The sequence below is a fragment of the Podarcis muralis genome, chromosome 12 (genome assembly GCF_964188315.1).
Source record: "Podarcis muralis chromosome 12, rPodMur119.hap1.1, whole genome shotgun sequence".
In the NCBI taxonomy this organism is placed as follows: Eukaryota; Metazoa; Chordata; class Lepidosauria; order Squamata; family Lacertidae; genus Podarcis; species Podarcis muralis.
This window is the reverse complement of record NC_135666.1, coordinates 62,603,134-62,623,850: the sequence shown is the minus strand read 5'-3', so window position 1 is coordinate 62,623,850 and position 20,717 is coordinate 62,603,134. Positions and strand designations below refer to the sequence as shown.

Here is a 20,717-nt window from a genome sequence, read left to right as displayed (position 1 = left end):
CCTGTTTTGATAGTGGCTGCTGCAGACCCTCCAAGTGTCCCTATTTTCCAGGGACATTCCTGATTTAGAGAAGCTGTCCCGGTTGTTGTTTTTTATTTGATCCCAGAATGTCACGCTTTTCCTTAGGACGTCCCTATTTTCATTGGAGAAATGTTGGAGGATATGGAGTTATCCAACCCCTGAATTGTCTGAATACACTCCTGTATAAGGAAGTTTTTTGAATGTTGAATGTTTTATTATGTTTTTACAGTGGTACCTCAGGTTACAGACGCTTCATTTACAGATGCTTCAGGTTACAGACACTTCAGGTTACAGACTCCACTGAGCCAGAAATAGTACCTCAGGTTAAGAACTTTGCTTCAGAATGAGAACAGAAATTGTGCTGCCCCGTTAGCTAAAGTGGTACCTCATGTTAAGAACAGTTTCAGGTTAAGAACAGACCTCCAGAACGAATTAAGTTCTTAACCCTAGGTTCTTAACCCACTGTATATATGTTGGAAGTCACCCAGAGTATAAATAGTAAAATTATGAAATGGGATATCCCTATTTTCATTGGAGAAATGTTGGAGGATTTGCTGCTGTTGTCATTATTGTTTAATTATATGTACTGTAGGGCCGGGCCATCCTTAAGGCGGATTGAGGCAGCCATCTTGGGCAGTGGAGTGCAAGGGGTGGAAAAGCGAGAAAGAGCGGTAGTGGCTTCCAGGTTCCTGCAAGATCTCACTCAGCAATGATGAGATCTTGCTGGAGCTTGAAAGTCACATGACCCTGGTAAGCAAGACTTTGGCGGGATGGGGGGGAGGATGGGGGGCAGCTTCCCATGTTGTCTCAGGTGGTGAAACAAGGTGGGTCACCTCAATATACTGTGCTGCATTATATTATATCTTATACTGTGTGTTTCATGTGTATTTGAGACTACGGTATATTGAGAGAGCCCTGATAAGGGTGAAAAGGCAGACTATAAACTGAAAAGGGAACTCTTAAAACCTGTATCATCCTATAGTACATATTGAAGGAGTAAGCAAAAGGTTGAGCTATGGAAGTCAAAACCAACAGAGCACTCAAAATGTAGCAGGGGCATCTGCCCAACAGACTGTAGAAATATTAGTGCTAGCAAGCGAGCTGGTTGTGCACAGTTTCTACATTTAGCAAATCCATTTCATTAATGTGTAATGAAAAGTGGGGGGAAGCAAAAGGTCAAGATAGGAATGTGGAGGGATGTTGTTCAAGATGAAAGCAGATGCCGAAGGCTTACAAACAGCTTGTTTTTCAATACCTGATCCCTCTCTCTTTTGATGATCAAATCAAGGTCGAAAATTCTTGTTATTGGAGAATAACAGTTTTCTGGGCCTGAACATCCCACTCTGATAGCTCAGTCAGTAGAGCATGAGGCTCTTAATCTGAGAGCCATAGGTTCAAACCCCACGTTGGGCAAAAAGATTCCTGCTTTGCAGTGGGTTGGACTAGGTGACCCTCAGAGTCGCTTCCATCTCTACAATTCTATGATCCACTAACAGGTTTGGAACATTTAACTGTTCAGCATTCTCTGCACTCAAGTAGGTCCCACCAGACTCAAACCACATTTATTCAGAAGCAGATCTCACTGAGTTCAATGAAACTTACTCCTTTGTAAGTGTGTGTTGTGCTGGAATCCTAGAAGCCAAGACCCAAGTTTGGGGCAAACATCACATAAAGCATGCATCAAATAAAAGTGGAAGTATAGACTATAAATACTTTAAAGTGCGCCTTTCCAGTAAATCCCAAAATGTCTCCTTTTAAGCTCATAAAATGTCAGATTCATGTGTTTTCCCATTAGTGGGGTAGGAGTGCTGGAACCAATGTGCCCCTTTGTTTTCAGATAGTACATGGGGAGATGAGTCTAAAAAGCCCAAGGACACAAATTTTCATAGCCCTCTAGCAGCTATGATGGCTCATTTACCAGAAGTAATGTATTAAACAGAAGTGTCTATTCGATTCTGACTAAACTAAGCCTCCTAGAACAATATCTACATCAGGAGACACTGATTAAATTCAAACCTGTGGTCTAAGCCACTGAGCCCAGGGCTTGCCAATCGAAAGGTCGGCGGTTCGAATCCCTGCAGTGGGGCGAGCTCCTGTGGCTTGGTCCCTGCTCCTGCCCACCTAGCAGTTCAAAAGCACATCAAGTGCAAGTAGATAAATACGGTAGGTACTGCTCTGATGGGAAGGTAAACTGTGTTTCCGTGCGCTGCCCTGGTTTCGCCAGAAGCGGCTTAGTCATGCTGGCCACATGACCCAGAAAAACTGTCTGCGGATGAACATCCGCTCCCTTGGCCAGTAAAACGAGATGTGCGCCGCAGCCGCAGAGTCGTTTGCAACTGGACTCAACTGTCAGGGGTCCTTTACCTTTTTTTAGAGTTATATGAGGCTGGAACCCTCCATGCTGGACAGTAGAGAGCACAGAAAATAACCTCTGTAATGCAGCTGGTCTATTATTCTGAAGTGTAAAACCAACTGCTGCTTGGCCCTAGAGCACAAGAGAGCACTTCTCTGCCAGACTTTGGAGGTGAACAGCTCCTCACAATTATCAAGTCCACAAATGTGTGAAGCGGCCTTTTACTCAAGCAGACCCAAACCCTGTAACAATTTCACTTTTTTTGTGTGGCCCAGAAACATCAGGTTAAATCCAGCTTCAAAGCCTCAAGCCTCTTTGAAATGCAAAGCCTTAATTTGCTTTAAATATTTTCAACTGTGGCAGCAAGTTTAGCAGGTGAGCTCTAAGGCCAACTCTAAGGCACCTTAGAGTTGGCCTTAGCTTTATCTCACTTTGCCTGTTCTTCTGAGGTGTTGGTGGCATCTACAACAGCACTCAAAGCCCCAAAAGAAGGAGATTGTGCCCAAACTCAGAGAACACAGAAGACAGAAGTGTAATTCATCTGGTTTCTTATTACAAATTACAAGAGCAACTCCAGCTTGATCCTTGGAGAAGTGATGTTTTAAACATGACAGCAAGTGTGCTGAAGGCACAAACAGCCTTTGTGATGGGTGTCATATCAGCACAGCAGCACAGAGTCTGCCTGGGCCAGGACTACGGATTGCTTCACTGCAATAATGCACACAGATAGGTGAGTGCACAGAGTTTCGGTGGGATGCTATCTGTGCGGAGCACTGGCGTGGGCAAGTGTTCTGAGTTGCTACTATTCGGCCACAAACACATTTGTCTGGGTTTGGGCCTCCTTCTCCTTACACTTGAAGTCCCCAGTTTTTTCTCACCCTACTTCTCTCAGAAGGTAAGTAAAGTCAATAAAATCATGATAGAAGTTTTACTATCTCTATAAAACCGTCTCTATCCCAAAACTAAATGTGTTTTGAGGAACATCTCTAGGGCTGGCCTTTGGATCCTGTGCCCTGATTCTTTGGCACTGTGCTCTGAGTGGACCTGGGTACCTCACACCAGATGAACGGCATGAGCGAGGAGAGATCCAGACGCCAGGCAGGGAGCCAGCCCAGGCAAGAGGAATGACGAGCTCTGAGAGAGGAGGCTGTTGAGATGGAAAAGGAGGTGGTTTGGTGAGGTGTCAAGGGAGAGAAAGAGGGGGCAATGAGGCGGCAGGCAGGGCTATTGTTTGTAAAACAAACAATAAAACAACAATTTCTTCATATTGTTATGGGTTTGTAAGGGCAACGATCCCCTAAAACTCCTGGGCACCAGGTTCTCCCCATAATGTCTGAAATCAGTATATGTAGGGTTTAAAGTCAAGCCAGCCTCCTCAGGAGCAAAGGCAAGTGATGGCAGAATCATTACCCTGGAATTTTGTTACCACTGGGCAGAGAAAAATAACACAACCCCAGAATCATAGAACTATAGAGTTGGAAGGAATTAAAAAATCAAGTAATATAGTAATCTGATCCAATACAAAAGTCATATTAAAACATCTTTAAAATGGAATGGCTTATATCAAATAAAGAAATATTCAGTAATCTATTAGAATATAATAGTACACAATAAAATTAACTCTCAAACCACCAGCAAATAATAATTAAACAGAAATTCACTCTTAACAGTTACAATAATTACTAAACCATGATCAATAAAAATAACTGCAAGTCACAATGCATAAAATACCACAATATATACAAAACCATGTAAAGGCATCAGATTGAGAAACAAAGACACACAACTTATAAAACTATTCCCCCCTCCCAGTTCCTCTTCTTCCTTCCCAGCTGCTTCTGCTGTTCTTACTGTCCTGCCCTGGGAGAGGCTACTTGCTCAGCTGGGCTTGGCTGGCAGGGGGTGGGCTCTTTCCTCCTTTTTTCACTTCCTCGTGGAGGAATCAGACTTCTGATGAATTTCTTTAGTGTCTTTCTGTAGGTTTTCTTGTGGGGCGACTTTGCCAAGCAACTTCCAACCAGGAGCCCTGTGGACAGCAGCTTTGAGTTCCTTTCCTCTTTTGGTGAGGCAGTTCCTTGTGAAGAATTTGGTGAAGCTGGAGCTGGCGATGCCTCCTAGCTGTTAACCCTTTGCCACAGAGCTAGTCTGAAGATGGGATGTTGGGGTCTCAGCATGAAGATCCTTAATCATCAATCAGGGGAGGTCATACAGTTCCAGAGCCATCTCTTGGGTCAGTGGTGAAAGGGAGGAGGAAAACAAGCTGAGCTTGAATCCTGCCCAGACCTGGTGGGTGACTGTAGGTTAGCAGCCTACCCTGGATGGGGTTGCTTTCCCCCTGAAGGAGCAGGGTCGCAGTTGGAGGGCGGGGGGCTTCTGGATCCAGCTCTGTCCCTGGAGGCTCAGGAGCCTCAGTGGCTACAGGCCCTTCAACCAACAGTGTCTGGTTTGACAGCCATGGCCATTCCTGGACCGGGAAAGCCTGGCCACAGTCATTCATGTGGTGGTTACTTCAAGGCTGCAGTACTGCAATGTGCTCTAAGTGGGACTTCCCTCATGCCTGATCCAGAAGCTGCATTTAGTGCAGGATGCTGCAGCACGATTGTTGACAGGAGTGAGCCCTTGACAGCGTATCACACCTGTGCTCAGAGATCTCACACTCTCCAACATATTGAAGCCAAAAACTGGGATGTGCATCTTCCCAGCCATGCTCCCGTGTGAGTCATGTGACCCATGCGAGAGCATGGAACTCAGAAACATGCACTTTTGAGCTCTTTGATTCCATGTGAGATTGATTTCATGCATGTTTGGGCACCGTGCTGAGAGCATGGAGCCCCAAAACAGGATGTCCTGATTTAATCTCTCAAGACAGATGGCTGCCAACCACAGATTGGGACTAGTTTACCCAGAAGATCACCTTAGCCAATAGACACCCACTAGATCGCTTTCATCAGTCCCATTTTAAGCCATTAATATTAGGAAGCACCCTTCACTCTAGTCTTTTCAGGGCCTGCTAGAAAACTTTCTTATTTAGACAAGATAAGCCTACCCAGATGCTTAGAAAGTCGATGCACATTTTCATCTGTTTCTAATCTATTGCTATTTTGACTGTTTAAAAGTTTTAAATTATTGTTCTTAATTTTTCTGTCAGGGAACTGCCATCAGCTCAGAGGCGAGAGGTGGAAGGGCGGTTGTGTTATAGGGAACCTCTGAAAATCTTGTGAAGCAGTTCCTCCTCCGGCAAGGAGGAAAGCCCCGCCTCCAGTGGAAAGGAGGTGCAGGGAGCAGGGAATGCCAGGGAGAGCCTCAACACTGAGCCAATTCCCATTAACAGAGGTGTCCGACAGGGTTGTATATTGGCTCCATTCCTGTTCAACTTGTTCATAAGCGATATGAGGACTCCCCTAATAGAGGCTCAAGAAAGGATCCATGCACCCCGCCAAGCACTTTATCGCTGCCCTTTGTTACTATATGCGGATGACGCAGTCATCCTTTCTTTTTCTAGAGTAGGTCTCAGGAGGGCCTTAAAAATTTTTGGATCATACTGTAACGCAAATTCCCTTACAATTAATTATGGAAAATCTAAGATCCTAATTTTCTCAAAGAGCCGGAAACTCCATAATTGGAGAATTGATGGGAGAGTCATCAAACAAGTCTATAGATTCCAATACTTGGGAGTTTGGTTACAACATAACCTTAGATGGAAGGCCCATGTAGCCTATGTTACAAATAGAACCAAAGCTATCTCCTTGGCGATCTTGCGATTCTTCTTCACCGATGGGGCCCTTCATATCCCATCGGCGTTGAAAGTCTTCAAGGCCAAGGTGATCCCGACAATTGCCTATGCCATCTCAATTTGGGGGACTTTTGTCAATCTATCTCACCTAGAGGTTATTCAAAATCAGTTTTTAAGAGGGATATTGAAACTGCCCAACTGTGTAAGTAATACAGCGTCACGCATGGAACTTAATACTGTATCCCTGGAAAACGCTCTGTGGAAGCACATACTATGTCACTGGTTATCTCTATGGCACAATCTCCCAAACTTGTACTTGATACAATGTATGGGGAGAGACGATTTCCAGAGCCCATGGGTAAAAAGTTTACAGCTGAAGATTACGGCAATGGGAATCTCCCCATCCAAATTACTAGAGCAGGACATAGTTCCAGCTAAAAGAACAGTAACCTGTAAACTAGAGATGGACTTGCAGCAGAAAATGGTCTTGGGCAATGGTACCTGCTCACCTCTAAACCTTGGTTTATTACCCCTCTTAAGGCTCCCAAACTATTTGAATTCCTTAACTTCTTCGGCTCATAGATATGCCTTTGTAAAGGCAAGATTCAACACCTTCCCATCGAACGTGCTGAGAAATAGATTCTCCAATGGACAGATATCGCTCTTATGTGATTGTAATTGTGGGGCACCGGAATCGTTGCATCACATAATTCTTGATTGTGCTTTTCACTTATCGGCCAGGAGCAAGTTTCTTGCTCAGTATCTAAAGGGAATTGCCGATGATACGAATGAAGCCAAACTGAGATATCTATTAAATGATGATGACCCCCTAAGATCACTCACGGTTGCCAGATTCTTGATCAGCGTCCTATCCCTAAAGAAGAGAAACGGACTCCTGTGTGGCTCGGATAATCCCTTTAAACCATGATCTATGTTTTAGGATGTAACTAGGTGATATCACCACTGATGTCTTCTATTAATTTATGAGCAGAGGGTGATGTTTATGTTACAAATTTATTGTAATGTATGATGTTGGTCTTTTGTTTTTGTTCTGCTTTGGTTCTTGTCTGTTTTTTGTAAGTTTTGATGGTTTTAAATTTGGAGGTTCAAGTACATTATCTTGGTATGGGAAACTGTCGTGTGACGGGCCAATGGCCGTAATAAAGATCAATCAATCAATCAATCAACACTGAGCCTGAGCAGACCGGAGAGGAGGGAAGTGCCCCTTTGCCAGCGCCCACTCTGCACAGTAGGTTTCAGCGCAGGGAGGGGAGGAGAAGGATGGGGGTCACGTGACTGTTATGCTGAGGGAGGTACAAAGACCGACCACTCCCAGATTCTGCTAGCGATTGAGCCAGACATGAACTTATGACGCTCCTCACTGTAAATAGTTTGCACTAAGAATAAAGCCTGGAAAAGACAGGTCAGAGTCTTGCCTGTTTGCTCTCGAGCAACCACACCAGCATCTGACATTTTCATATAATTTTTGCAAACCACTTTGGGTTTTTTATAATCAAGTGGTGTGTAATTTTTATGAAATAAATAAATAAATCACATGCAGCCAGGCCCTCAAGGAAGACGGTTGCTATCTCATATGGAGTTAAGCATTTTTCACTGGAAATGTAGAACCAAGTTATTTTTAAGTAAACTCTTGAAAATGCAAAGTATCAGATTGTGTTCAATTCAAAGCAAAGCAGCATTAGGAAAGTGACACTAGGACAAATGTTTGTGTAAGTTATTCGGGGCGCTGCCATGGCGTTCCCTCTCACTCGTCAGCCTCGCCATTGCTTTAACAAACAAAAACAGTGTAAATCAGGGCCACTGGGTCAAAATGGTCACAGTGTAAAATGTTCTGACCGGGTAACAGCTGGTTTTCCTAACTGCTATCGACTTCTCTGAGTCATCATGGAACAGCACATGAATCACAGCCGCTGTGCTGTTACTTTTATAAGCCCTCGTTCCCACAGGCTCATGAGCTAAGTTTTCATTCCAGCCTCTGTTTGGGGTTTACAATGACGCCTAATGTTTAGAAGATGTCACTGAAATGGTCCTCGAGGGGCCAGGCTGTGTGCTGGTTACGCACATTTCAAACTCATTGCGCCACCTTTCTTGAACTCTATTTAGGTTCAAGTGCTCAGTGATTCCCATTAAGTTCTGTGGGACAAAGAACTTTCACGTTATTGATTTAAATGGTCTTAAGTGTGCCTCATTATTCCCCCCATTCCTATTCATAGTTCTCCCTTTGCTTCCCTGTTTTCTGCAAACTTGTCAGCCTCAAGTTTGTGATTCCCCAATGTTGATGTATCTTTTTTTTAAAAAATGGAGCATTTCTTGCAATGTTTTCTTGGGAGCTTGTGCACATTTGAGCATTATTTAACTGTTCACTTTTTTCTCATTCAAATTAGGATGGAGTAGTTCACACCTGCATGTTTCTGAATCTGTATCTAGGGGGCGACTTCAGCCTTTCCTGGACATACCAGTAGGCTTTCCTTGTGGTGTTTGTCCCTGCCTTCTGGTTTCTAGATTATATTATGTACTTGTAGGACAGATAGCTGCTCATGCCCCTTAAAAGGGGGGGGGGGAGCCCTGCCCACACAAAAAGTGTGCAATTGAAAATTCCTCCACCAGAAATAGTTAAGAGTGCAGCCAGAAAAGATGTGAAAGCCTTGAAGAAAGGGGAACAGTCGAAAGTGACCATTGATCCACACAGCCCTAAACCCTGAAGCAAATGGTCTGTGCCCCCAAGTGGGATGGTTTGGAACCTAAGTTCCTCAAACTTATTGGCTCTTCACTGTAGCAGGCAGACCTGAATTTAAAGGGGGAAAGCACTGAGAATGGTGGTGTTTGAGGATAGCATCATCCAGAGTATGATGGGGATTAAGTGGGAATAAAAGCAGCCGCAAAGAGGCAAACTATATGCTAACAGCTGTTAATGCAGCCAGGTGTCTTTTAAAAAATGTTTCATAATGTTATTCATAGTTAATGCTATCTGGGTTTTTTGCTGTTTTAATGCTTTGAATAGGTTTTGGATTGTTTTATTATTTGCACAATGCCTTCAGGTGTCTTGCAGCCCCTTGACCTCCTTCCCTCCCTTTTACAGAAAGCCTACAGAGATGGATTCCAGCCTGGTCAGATTCATGTTACCATGGAAGGAAATCCCACTTGCTTCCATGGGATTTATTCCCACTTAAGCATGCATAAGATACACCCTTGGTTTATGCTAAACTATATGCAAGGACAGTCTGCGTTATTCTTAAAGCAGCCCGTAAGGGAGCAGCTGTGCAATGGAGCTTTTGATAAGCACGTAGCCCAGCCTCTTACCCACTGATGCCAGGGACTCACATCTGAGCTCTGCTAAAGCACAAGTGTATCCACAGGAAACCGTCCCAAATAATCCTTTGCAAACACACTGTTGACATTAGCTCCTACGTGCTGCTGCGTTCAGGAGTTACCGGATCTCAGGGGCTTTGATTACCCTCTGGGGGCCTCTCTGGGTATGTCATTGTCCTAATAACCTCCAACCACATGACAAAAATTAAACAAGAGGCCTTTGAATCTGTTGCTGTGGAAGTATGAAGTCAGCTACTGAGGTTTCAAGGCGTTCGTTTCTCCTCCGTCTTTCTCAACAATAATTTAAATACCAGTAATTGAATTGTCCAAAGTAGCAGGACTTCTGATAAAGAGGGAAAAAAGAGTTCCTTTTCTGTAGACATATTTAGAACTGTCCTGGAAAGGCTAAGAATGAGTAGAATAGTGATGCATTATTTCATCATTTAAAAAAATAGAGTGGGAGGGGCACAAACTACCAATGAAATGATGCTTTTCTGTCCCTCCTGCTCAGACAATAGTTAACTTGGGGTTAAAGATTAACAGACTGACAAGGAACTGTATAAATGCCCTGTGGTTGGAACACAGGGCTAGCTGAACGTGAGGAAGCGAACGGGTGCTCCTCTCCAGACTGGTCTCCTTCGCCATGTGTTCCACAGGCCTCCGCGGTGAGCTGCTGCTCCTGCTCCTCTGCCCTGGCCTCATCCTCGGGGCTGCTCTCCAACCCATGCACTGTGCCCCATGCACTGAAGAGGAGCTTGTGCTGTGCCCGCCGGTGCCTGCCAGCTGCCCTGAAACTGCTCATCCTCCAGGCTGTGGCTGCTGCCATACCTGTGCCCTCCAGCTGGGGGAGCCCTGTGGAGTATACACAGCCCGCTGTGGCCGGGGGCTCAGGTGCTCTGTGCCCCCAGAGGAACCCCGGCCCCTGCACGCCCTCCTCCATGGGCAGGGCACCTGCCTTCCCGCCTCTGACACGGCAGAGGCTGCAGGTAAATAATGTGCCTTCCTGTTTTGCATACTGCTTTGCATGTCTAGCAATTAGCGCATGGTTAACTTACTTATTTTATTACATTTATATGCTGCCTTATTCTTCCAAGGAGCTCAAGGTTCTCCTCCTCCCCATTTCATTCTCATAACAGCTTTGTGAGGTAGGTTAGGCAGTGATTGGTCCAAGGTCACCCAGGGAGCTTCATGGCTGAGTGGGGATTTGAACTCTGCTCTCCCAGGTCCTAGCCTGACACTCTAACCATTACACCACACTGGCTGTGGCTGAATGCCAAGAGTATGTGGCTTTGGCATTAGATCTTCTCCACAGCAAGCAGCCAGTGGCCAAAAAAATGTGGGAAATGTTCCTGCGTGTCAGAAAGCTGAGCTGTAGAAGCCCAGGCTGGGCCCAGTGCCAGGGCAAAGGCTTCGTCCACTGAACATTCCAGGTTTGATCCAGGTGTGAGGCAGCAAAGGTGGAGCTGAGCTCTGCCTGAGACCTTGGAGATCTGTCCCATAGGAGTCAGATCCACAGTGTGACTCCTGAAGGCACACCTTCACTAAGGGACGTTTTACTTATGGAGAAAGTTGAGGGTCTGAGTGCAAAGCCAGGGGTATGTTGCTAAACTCTCAGTCAGAGGAAGAAACCCCCCAAGGGGCCTGCCCCCCCCTTCACCTGTGGCAGCCATGTTGATGATGTTAATGTGTGTGTGTTGTGGAAGAAAAGGAAGGAAGGAAAATATTTGTTGCCTCTTTTCGGTCCTGCTCCTGTGCCTATTTCTGCTCCTGTGTTTTTGCAGACACCTGACAAGCAATAATTCTCTCTCATTCACATCCACACCATTTAATTTCTACTTCTCAGCCTGTTGTTAAAGGCATAGGGGTTACAGGTAGTTTTAATAGAAATCATAGAATCATAGAATCTTAGAGTTGGAAGGGACCCGAGGGTCATCTAGTCCAGCCCCCTGCAATGCAGGAATCTCAACTAAAGCATCCAGGACAGATGGCCACCCGACATCTGCTTAAAAACCTCCAAAGAAGGAGAGGAAGGATGCTATTGAAAATAGATTCAATAAATGCTGTTGAAAATAGAATCTCTGCACCACAGTCCCCATCACTGGGATGTGCTTTAAATTAATCAGCTCTGGAATACCGTTTCAGATGTCAGTGAAAATATTTATCATCTTTTACAGGGCTAGACCTGTCACTACAGCTAGGAGCAAAGCATGTTGTGATCACCTGGGAGCAACCACAGACTCCCATCTGCCTTTAAACTCTCCTGTGCCCAGTTTACCTTCTGTGGTGCCAATATTTCAGCTGTTGAAAATTCCATTAAGCAAACCATAGGAAACTTTGTAGAACTGTGGCTTGATCATGAATGGATAGAATTTTGCTTTCCATTAGGATTCTGCCAAGGATTTACAAAGTACTTGTGAATTCCTGAACATTGTTATAGGGCAAGTCTCTCCTGCCCCCCATTTTGCTTGTAGTTCAAGAGTCCCTAGTACCGGTAATTCCCCTGGCTCAATTTGGACATAAGGATTGCTTAAATGGAAACTGACACTTTGACACTAGCCAAAGTGCTATGATTTGAAGTGTAATGAAAAAAGACTTTTGCCTGCTGCCTCCCCCCCACCCCCCGGCCACGTAGTTAGATCCAAGAGGTTTCCATCAAAGTCTTAGATTTCATTGCCACAGTCCCTTATTTATAAATCTCTCTACACCCCACCCCCACAAGGCTTCTATTTGTTACCTCTTCTGTTGCCTCCTTTTTGCTCACCTACAAACTTTTTTGCACATTCAATTAGTACTTTTTATTTGAAAATTGCTTCAAGTGCTCTTCCCACATTGCACATGGGCAAACCTGGGGTTGCCATTTTCAAAAGGAAGCAACTTGCATGATGCAAATGTTTGCAAACGTGTATTTGCCATAGTCAGGCAATATTTTTTCAAAGTACATGGTAACCAAAAGCCATAATGGTTCATTTGCTCATGGTCTTTAATAGTAACACTCTAGCATGATGTAATTGTTCTAGGAGCAATGTTCAAAGACATCCTGTTTTCATGCTTCAACACACATTAAAGCCACACTAGAGCTTGCTCTAAATGCAATATTGGTAGTCCTGCATTTTTTCTTTCTGACCAAAATGGAGAAGAGGAGGTTAAGGGGTGATATGATAGCCATGTTCAAATATATAAAAGGATGTCACATAGAGGAGGGAGAAAGGTTGTTTTCTGCTGCTCCAGAGAAGCGGACACGGAGCAATGGATCCAAACTACAAGAAAGAAGATTCCACCTAAACATTAGGAAGAACTTCCTGACAGTAAGAGCTGTTCGACAGTGGAATTTGCTGCCAAGGAGTGTGGTGGAGTCTCCTTCTTTGGAGGTCTTTAAGCAGAGGCTTGACAACCATATGTCAGGAGTGCTCTGATGGTGTTTCCTGCTTGGCAGGGGGTTGGACTCGATGGCCCTTGTGGTCTATTCCAACTCTATGATTCTATGACCTGCTGAATGCTTGCTGTCTCCTCTGGGCGCCTATGAGCAATGTCACACCATTAACAGAAAGAAGCAAAGGGCTGTTGTTTACAGCAGTAGAAATTATCTTTCATTTCAGGATGCCCTCTCTTAGCTCTTGCATATGTTTGAATTTCTGAATTAATTGCTAGACTTTCTGTAATAAGTCACACTGTAGGGTTTTGAAAAATGTTTCTTATAAGAATAAGAGTTTGGATTTGATATCCCGCTTTATCACTACCCTAGGGAGTCTCAAAGCGGCTAACATTCTCCTTTCCCTTCCTCCCCCACAACAAACACCCTGTGAGGGGAGTGAGGCTGAGAGACTTCAGAGAAGTGTAACTGGCCCAAGGTCACCCAGCATCTGCATGTGGAGGAGCAGGGAAGCGAACCCGGTTCCCCAGATTACGAGTCTATTGCTCTTAACCACTACACCACACTGGCTCTTATAACCAGTGCTGGCTTCTGGATCTTTATACTCTGCACTAGAATCATCAAAATTCTGTATCTGTCTAACTCACATTTGTGATAAGAAAAGCTGAATCTGGAAATAAACAAAAATTACTTTTACGTGTACTTGTTATGGTTTTATTTCTCCTTCCTCTAAGAAATGCAGATGACACAAACAGTTCTCACCCCTTGCTCCTTTTTATCCTTACAGCCTTGTGAGGAATCATGGGCTGAGAAAGAGAGACGGGTTCAAAGTTGTCCAGGGAGCTTCATTTGTGGAGCAGAGATTTGAACTCGGGTCTCTCCAGTCTTTGTTCAACATTGCCAGATAGATTCATTCTAAGATGAGATTCATCTTAATTGGCATTATTCTTGTTTTGCATGATTCTACCACTATTAAAAAAAAAATCCCATAATTTATACAGCTTCTGTTGGTCACGAAGAAGGAAAAGGTGTTACATTGGTTACTATTGGAAAGCTGCGTCTTCTGGCCTTTGAAAATCATAGCAACTCATCTGCACTCTCCCTAGGCACTGCCCTACACTGATTTCACAGCTATATGGGCTAGATATTTTCTTTTACTTTATTTAAGAGATCCAAGATTCTCGGGAAGTTGAATTATTATAGACAATACGGTGTTTTCAAGTTTTCATAAAAACCATGGCACACACAGAAGACTCCATATAAATGTCTGTTTTTCCTTGAGGGATGGAGGTTCCAGCCAGGATGTCATAGCTCTGCTCTTCTAGAGCTGCCATTCAAGCCGCGGAGCTTGTGTGGAGTCATGTTTCCATTTGTGCTTCTCCCCTGCTAGAGTCCCTGGAAGCAGAAGACATGCCCCATGAAGACCGTGACATGACAGCTGATCAGCAGGACAACACCCAGCTGACGTTTGCTGCTGGCCAAGATAAGCCTGTCCCTTGGAATTCGGCCGCTGCCCACGAAAGTATGAAAGCCAGGAGACTGAATGAACTTAAGAAGTTAAAGAAACAAGTGAGTTCTCTAACATCCATTTTCTGTTGTATCTGCACACTAAATTGAAGCAAAGCAGGCCATCAGTAGAAACATAATTTAGAATGCCATGAAAGTAATTCCTTAAGCCATGACAAATTATATGATTCTAATGTGGTATAAATAGCAAGTGTTCTGGGCTTGGCCATGGGGAACTCCAGTTCATATTCCCACCCACTCACCAAACTCGCCACATGGATTTAGGCAAGTTGCCATTTCATAGCCACGAGGCTAAAATGCCACACACGAACTAGTTGGAAAAACAGTGTTGGGATACGTGTCTAGGGTAGGGCCAGTTCAAGACATTTTGCCACTTAGGGCAAATCAGAAAACTCCTCTTCCCTCCCCCCCCCCACCTGAGGCAACGAGAGGCAGCCTGGGGAGAGCACAGCATGCGGAAGCAGCAGGGGATCACAAGGAGGCCGGAGAGGAAATAGGCAGTGATGGAGGGGCAACTCAGGGGGCAACTGGGGTGGTAGCGGCAACTCCTATCTGCAGGGAAGGAGTGAATCCGTTGCACTGCTGAAAGTTCTTCCAGATGTTTGGTCAGAATCTCCTTTCCTGTAATGAAGCCATGGGTTCGGGTCCTGCTCTCTGGAGCAGGAGAAAACAAGCTTGCTCCCTCTTCCATGTGACGGCCCTTGAGATATTTGAAGATGGCTATCGGGGAAGAAATGGAGGCAGTGAGAGATTTTACTTTCTTGGGCTCCATGATCACTGCAGATGGTGACAGCAGTCACGAAATTAAAAGACGCCTGCTCCTTGGGAGAAAAGCAATGACAAACCTAGACAGCATCTTAAAAAGTAGAGACATCACCTTGCCAACAAAGGTCCGTATAGTTAAAGCTATGGTTTTCCCAGTAGTAATGTATGGAAGTGAGAGTTGGACCATAAAAGTAGTGATGTATGGAAGTGAGAGCTGGACCATAAAGAAGGCTGATCACCGAAGAATTGATGCTTTTGAATCATGGTTCTGGAGGAGACTCTTGAGAGTCCCATGGACTGCAAGAAGATCAAACCTATCCATTCTTAAGGAAATCAGCCCTGAGTGCTCACTGGAAGGACAGATCCTGAAGCTGAGACTCCAATACTTTGGCCACCTCATGGGAAGGGAAGACTCCCTGGAAAAGACCCTGATGTTGGGAAAGATGGAGGGCACAAGGAGAAGGGGACGACAGAGGACAAGATGGTTGGACAGTGTTCTCGAAGCTGCTAACATGAGTTTGACCAAACTGGGGGAGGCAGTGGAAGACAGGAGTGCCTGGCGTGCTCTGGTCCAGGGGGTCACGAAGAGTCAGACACGACTAAACGACTAAACAACAACAACAAATCATGTCTCTTCTCAGTTTCCTCTTTTCCAGGCTAAACATACCCAGCTCTCTCCACCATTCCTCATAAGGCTTGGATTACAAACCCTTGATCATCTTGGTTCCCTCTTCTGCACACATTCCAGCTTGTCAATTTCCTTCTTAAATTGTGGTGCACAGAACTGGACACAGTACTTATGTGGTCTGACCAAGGCAGAATAGAGTGATACAGTGGTACCTCAGGTTAAGTACTTAATTCGTTCCGGAGGTCCGTTCTTAACCTGAAACTGTTCTTAACCTGAAGCACCACTTTAGCTAATGGGGCCTCCCGCTGCTGCCATGCTGCTGGAGCACGATTTCTGTTCTCATCCTGAAGCAAAGTTCTTAACCTGAAGCACTATTTCTGGGTTAGTGGAGTCTGTAACCTGAAGCGTATGTAATCCGAGGTACTACTGTACTATGGCTTCCCTTGATTGGGACACTATACTTCTGTTGATGCAGCCTAGAATAGCATTAGCTTTTTAAGCTGCTGCATCACACTGTGGACTCATGTTAAGCTAGATCCTTTTCACATGTACTGCTAGTAAACCAGGTATCCCCCATCCTATATTTGTGCATCTGGTTCTTCCTGCCTAAGTGCAGAACCTGACACTTGTCCCTATTGAATTTTATTCTGTTTGTTTTTGCCCCTTTCTCAAATCTGTTAAGGTAATCTTGTATCCCAATTCTGTATTTTGTGGCATTAGCAACCCCTCCCATTTGTTTTGTTTTTTTCAAAAAAATATATATTGGTTTTCTCTTATAACACAGAGACAAAAACACAAAAGAAAACATTACATTTGACACAACATAAAAACTTAAGAACAATAAAAACACACAAAATAAAATAAGAATTTTTTCTTCTTGTTCCCGGGTGTATTTACATTGCTAAAAGACTTCCTCGACACCCTCCAATCTGGATTTCATCATATCACATATTTAGCAGTTCCCAGTTACATGCAACCCCTTCCATTTGGTGTCTTCTGCAAATTAGATGAGCATCCCCTCAATACCTTCATCCAAGTCATTAGAAGCATCAGAGCCATCATGTATATTACACCCCACAGAGGAAAACAAGGACAAGAAATGTAGGTTCTAGCCTACTCTGAAGTTAAAAAAGGTAAAGGTACCCCTGCCCGTACGGGCCAGTTGTGTCCGACTCTAGGGTTGTGCGCCCATCTCACCTAAGAGGCCGGGGGCCAGCGCTGTCCAGAGACACTTCCGGGTCACGTGGCCAGCGTGACGAAGCTGCTCTGGCGAGCCGGCACCAGCGCAGCACACGGAAATGCCGTTTACCTTCCCCCTAGAAAGCGGTACCTATTTATCTACTTGCACTTTAGGGGTGCTTTCAAACTGCTAGGTGGGCAGGAGCTGGGACCGAAGACGGGAGCTCACCCCGCCACGGGGATTCGAACCGCCGACCATGTGATCTGCAAGCCCTAGGCGCTGAGGTTTTACCCACAGTGCCACCCGCGTCCCTTTTACTCTGAAGTTAGGATACTGGATTTCAGCAGTTTACAGCTGGAAAATACTCCCAGACACTAGGCCCAGCCAACTGATCTTTCACCATGTTCCATATTTATCCTATGTTCAATGCTCACATATAACAATATACTCACATAGCACTGTAATGCCAATAAACATTTGCATTTGGTATCTTAATTACAAAGTTACTTGTTGTAGGATTATAATACTCTTACAAAGCTGTTGTGAAAGGAATGTAATCAAAACTCTGAAAACTGTAAGGAACTATATTTACTATTTATTTACTAATAAATAAAGTAATAAGCAGAGAAGCAGTCATAGCAGCAATGTTATGAATTAGGATGGGAGGGTTTGCTGAGTGTCCTGTACCTGCAAAGAAGTGCCACTTGAGAGCACCAAAGAACAGAAAGTGAGCTGCTTAACCAGAACAGCATGGCGTGATGGAGCTCAATCCATGTGGTTTGTCATAGAATCATAGAGCTGGAAGAGACCATGAGGGTCATTTAGGCCAACCCCCTGGAACGTAGGCATCTTTCACCAATGGGGGGCTCAAACCCATGGCCCTTGATTAAAAGTCTCCTGCTGGCTGAGCTGTCACACACTTAAGAGCATGAGTATTATGAATACCTTTGACAATGACCCTTGGATGCAGTATATTCTCTTATTTGTCTGAAACAACAACTTGTGTTGTTAGATAGCAAGAGTCATATAAACATCGTCTGGTTATATAATGCCAAGGTTTCGGGTTCAATCCCCGCATGGGACAGCTGCCTATTCCTGCATTGCAGGCGGTTGGACTAGACAATCCTCAGGATCCCTTCTAACTCTGTGATTTTGTGCTATCCAGCCACGAGTAAGGCCCTTTGGGTTCAAGGACTACAGACTTTAAAATGCATTAATAAGTAGTTTGCTCCAGATTTCATTATAAAAAGTTGTTTATATATCAGTTCTTATATGTTCTTATTTAACACTTCAATATTTACAATATTCTTTCAGGCACCATGTAAAAAAGAACTCTACAAGGCGCTGGAGAAGTTAACCAAAGATCAACAAAGAATCGGAGGAGAGATATACAGATTCTATTTGCCCAACTGTAATCGGAATGGATTTTACCACAGCAAGCAGGTAATCTTGTTTTGGGGGTAGGGATGGATAACTGCTGGTTTCTCTCAGATACACATTTTTTCTTTCTTTAATTCAGTTTGCATCAGTTTGTGGTTTATTAAATAATTTTAGGGTCCTCATGAGAATCCAGCAATATTTTATTGTGTCTATCTCCTGAGGCATACATGTTGATATTTTCATGCACACTTTTATCTCATGCACACATTTTTGTTACCATGTTGCGGTTGGGGAACAGCATCACAAAATATGGAGAAAGGCCAGTTTTGAAGGATAGCTATGTTTCTGTTCATATGTTGTTTTGAGAAGTGCAAATTAGGTACATTTACATCCAAACATGAAACAAATTTCTTCCACATCCCTGGAGTCAATAGCTAGAGACAATTTTCCCATGTTGCTGAAATAAATGCTTTCTTTGGAAGAAGGCCTCTGTCTGCAACAAGATAGTTGCACAGCAACTTCCTATGGTAGGAAATGGTTTTCAGTTGTACAGGCTTAGAATAAAAAAGGAAGAGGGGGAGAAAGTGCTTTGGAATTAGCTCTATGCAGACTCCTCATTTTGAGTACAAGTGTGAAGATCCCACTCCATCACAACATTGATATCCATGTGAAAGATATGTATGGGACTTACAGACGCAGCTACTATGGGGGTGATCTGTATGCTGTGCAGTTCATGCCTTCTGCACATTTGGAGGATACTCAAACATCGGTCCATGTACAAACGTTCTTCCGTAGGCATGGATATTGGGTGCAGAGAGTGGGAGGCCTTGCTCCCACAACAGCAAATCATTCCATTACATTGTCTGAACAATCTGAAGTGTAGGTCCCCAGTCTCCACACATTTTAGTAATATTGCCTCAATAGAGACACTCCATATCCAACATTATGCATATATAATTGATTGAGCAATGCAAACATATGGCTGAGTGACAATTGCTGTTTGCTTGAATTACTAATTTTATTTCTACCCACATTGAGTAGCCAGCATTCCTCCGATGTGTTTCAAAATTGAATGACTCCCTCAAATAACCTCATCTCATGAAGCATCTACTCCATTTCAATTACTTTGAAATAAACTTATTCATTTACCCCAACTAGTGTGAAACTTCACTTGATCGAAGTCCTGCAAAATGCTGGTGTGTCTATCCAAAAGATGGGAGCAGAATTCCTGGATCCATCGAAGTGACCGGCAACCCTGAATGTGAACAGTATTTTGACTCACAAGAATAAGAGCAAATATACAACAAAGTTTATGCAAGTAGACTCCAATTTTTCCACAGTCAAGGAAACCCTCAGGCAGCAGGTCTTTCAGCACACACTGGTCACACAGCCTAGTCCTAGGCATGATTTCTCAGATGCAAAGCCCCCATGATCCCAGGATGCACTGCCTGTCAGTGCATATAGGACTGTGACCTAGTGTTGTAGGGGAAATCCCCAATATTGTCTCATCTTGTAATCTTAAAGAAGATTGGACAGTGGAGATGCTGGACCTTCACACCTTCAAATGTATAAATAACAGTAACAGAAGTACTTTTGTAGCCTGATCATATTTCATGATTCATAAACAGTGCTGGATTATTTATTTTAAATTTTTTATATATTTTATTTGTCTGCATTATTAACTTATAAATCTGTATTCTTCAACACTTTGATACTTAATATATGATACTTTTAATATTGTTTCTCTGAAAATATGCACTTTTTCTGTTTTCAAAGAGGCAGTTAATAGAGTGCAAAAATTATGGAGAAAATAGTTTTGTCAATTATTACTTTTGTATCATGTATTTATGCCATTTGAAAGCGTAGTGCAGATATGAGAACGACACCGAGTACAGTTCTAGTATTTATTTAAAAGCCTATTCCATTTTCTTTTTCTTTCTTTCTTTTTATTATGCTTTATTATAAACACCACCAAAAATCAAAAAGAAAAACCATACATCTATGTCAATTGTTACACCAAATACAAAATAAACAAAAGAATAAAACCATATATTCTGACAGTAGATCTTCTTCAAGTACATCTAACTTCCCGTCTTCTCCATACTTCATTTAATATTTACAAACTTATTGCATAAACCTGTCTGTTCATTTTATAATAAAGTATTATTCTCCTATGATCTTGTTTCTTATTTCGTACAACTGCAGAAGTTATTCAAAGGCAGCGACCTAGTTCATACTGCAACAATTCTTCTTATGATGTGTTTCGAAAACCTCCCACTTTGCAATAAATACTTGTTTTGACTTATCTTTCATTTTTTTGGACAATTGAGCTAACTCTCCATATTTGGCTAGTTTTTGTAACCATTCTGACCTGGAAGGGATTTTATCCCTTTTCCAATTAGTCGCTATTAAGATTCTCACTGCGACTGT

At 43.6% G+C, this 20,717-nt stretch overlaps 1 protein-coding gene across 1 annotated transcript; it reads left to right on the top strand.

Moving 5' to 3' along the window:
• Nucleotides 1-10,021: 10,021 nt before the first annotated feature.
• IGFBP1 (insulin like growth factor binding protein 1) lies at nt 10,022-20,461 on the top strand. Its single transcript, XM_028750593.2, has 4 exons — nt 10,022-10,423; nt 14,198-14,376; nt 18,222-18,350; nt 19,446-20,461. Exons 1-4 carry the CDS (start codon nt 10,081-10,083, stop codon nt 19,575-19,577), a joined length of 783 nt encoding a protein of 260 aa, XP_028606426.1. The 5' UTR covers nt 10,022-10,080; the 3' UTR covers nt 19,578-20,461.
• The last annotated feature ends 256 nt before the right edge of the window (nt 20,462-20,717 follow it).

Excerpts from the sequence above, each read along its gene's own strand:
- IGFBP1 (XM_028750593.2), top strand. The coding sequence starts at position 10,081 with ATGTGTTCCACAGGCCTCCGCGGTGAGCTGCTGCTCCTGCTCCTCTGC. Across the intron at positions 14,377-18,221 it reads TTAAGAAGTTAAAGAAACAA|GCACCATGTAAAAAAGAACT; the intron begins GTGAGTTCTCTA and ends ATATTCTTTCAG. Across the intron at positions 18,351-19,445 it reads GATTTTACCACAGCAAGCAG|TGTGAAACTTCACTTGATCG; the intron begins GTAATCTTGTTT and ends TACCCCAACTAG.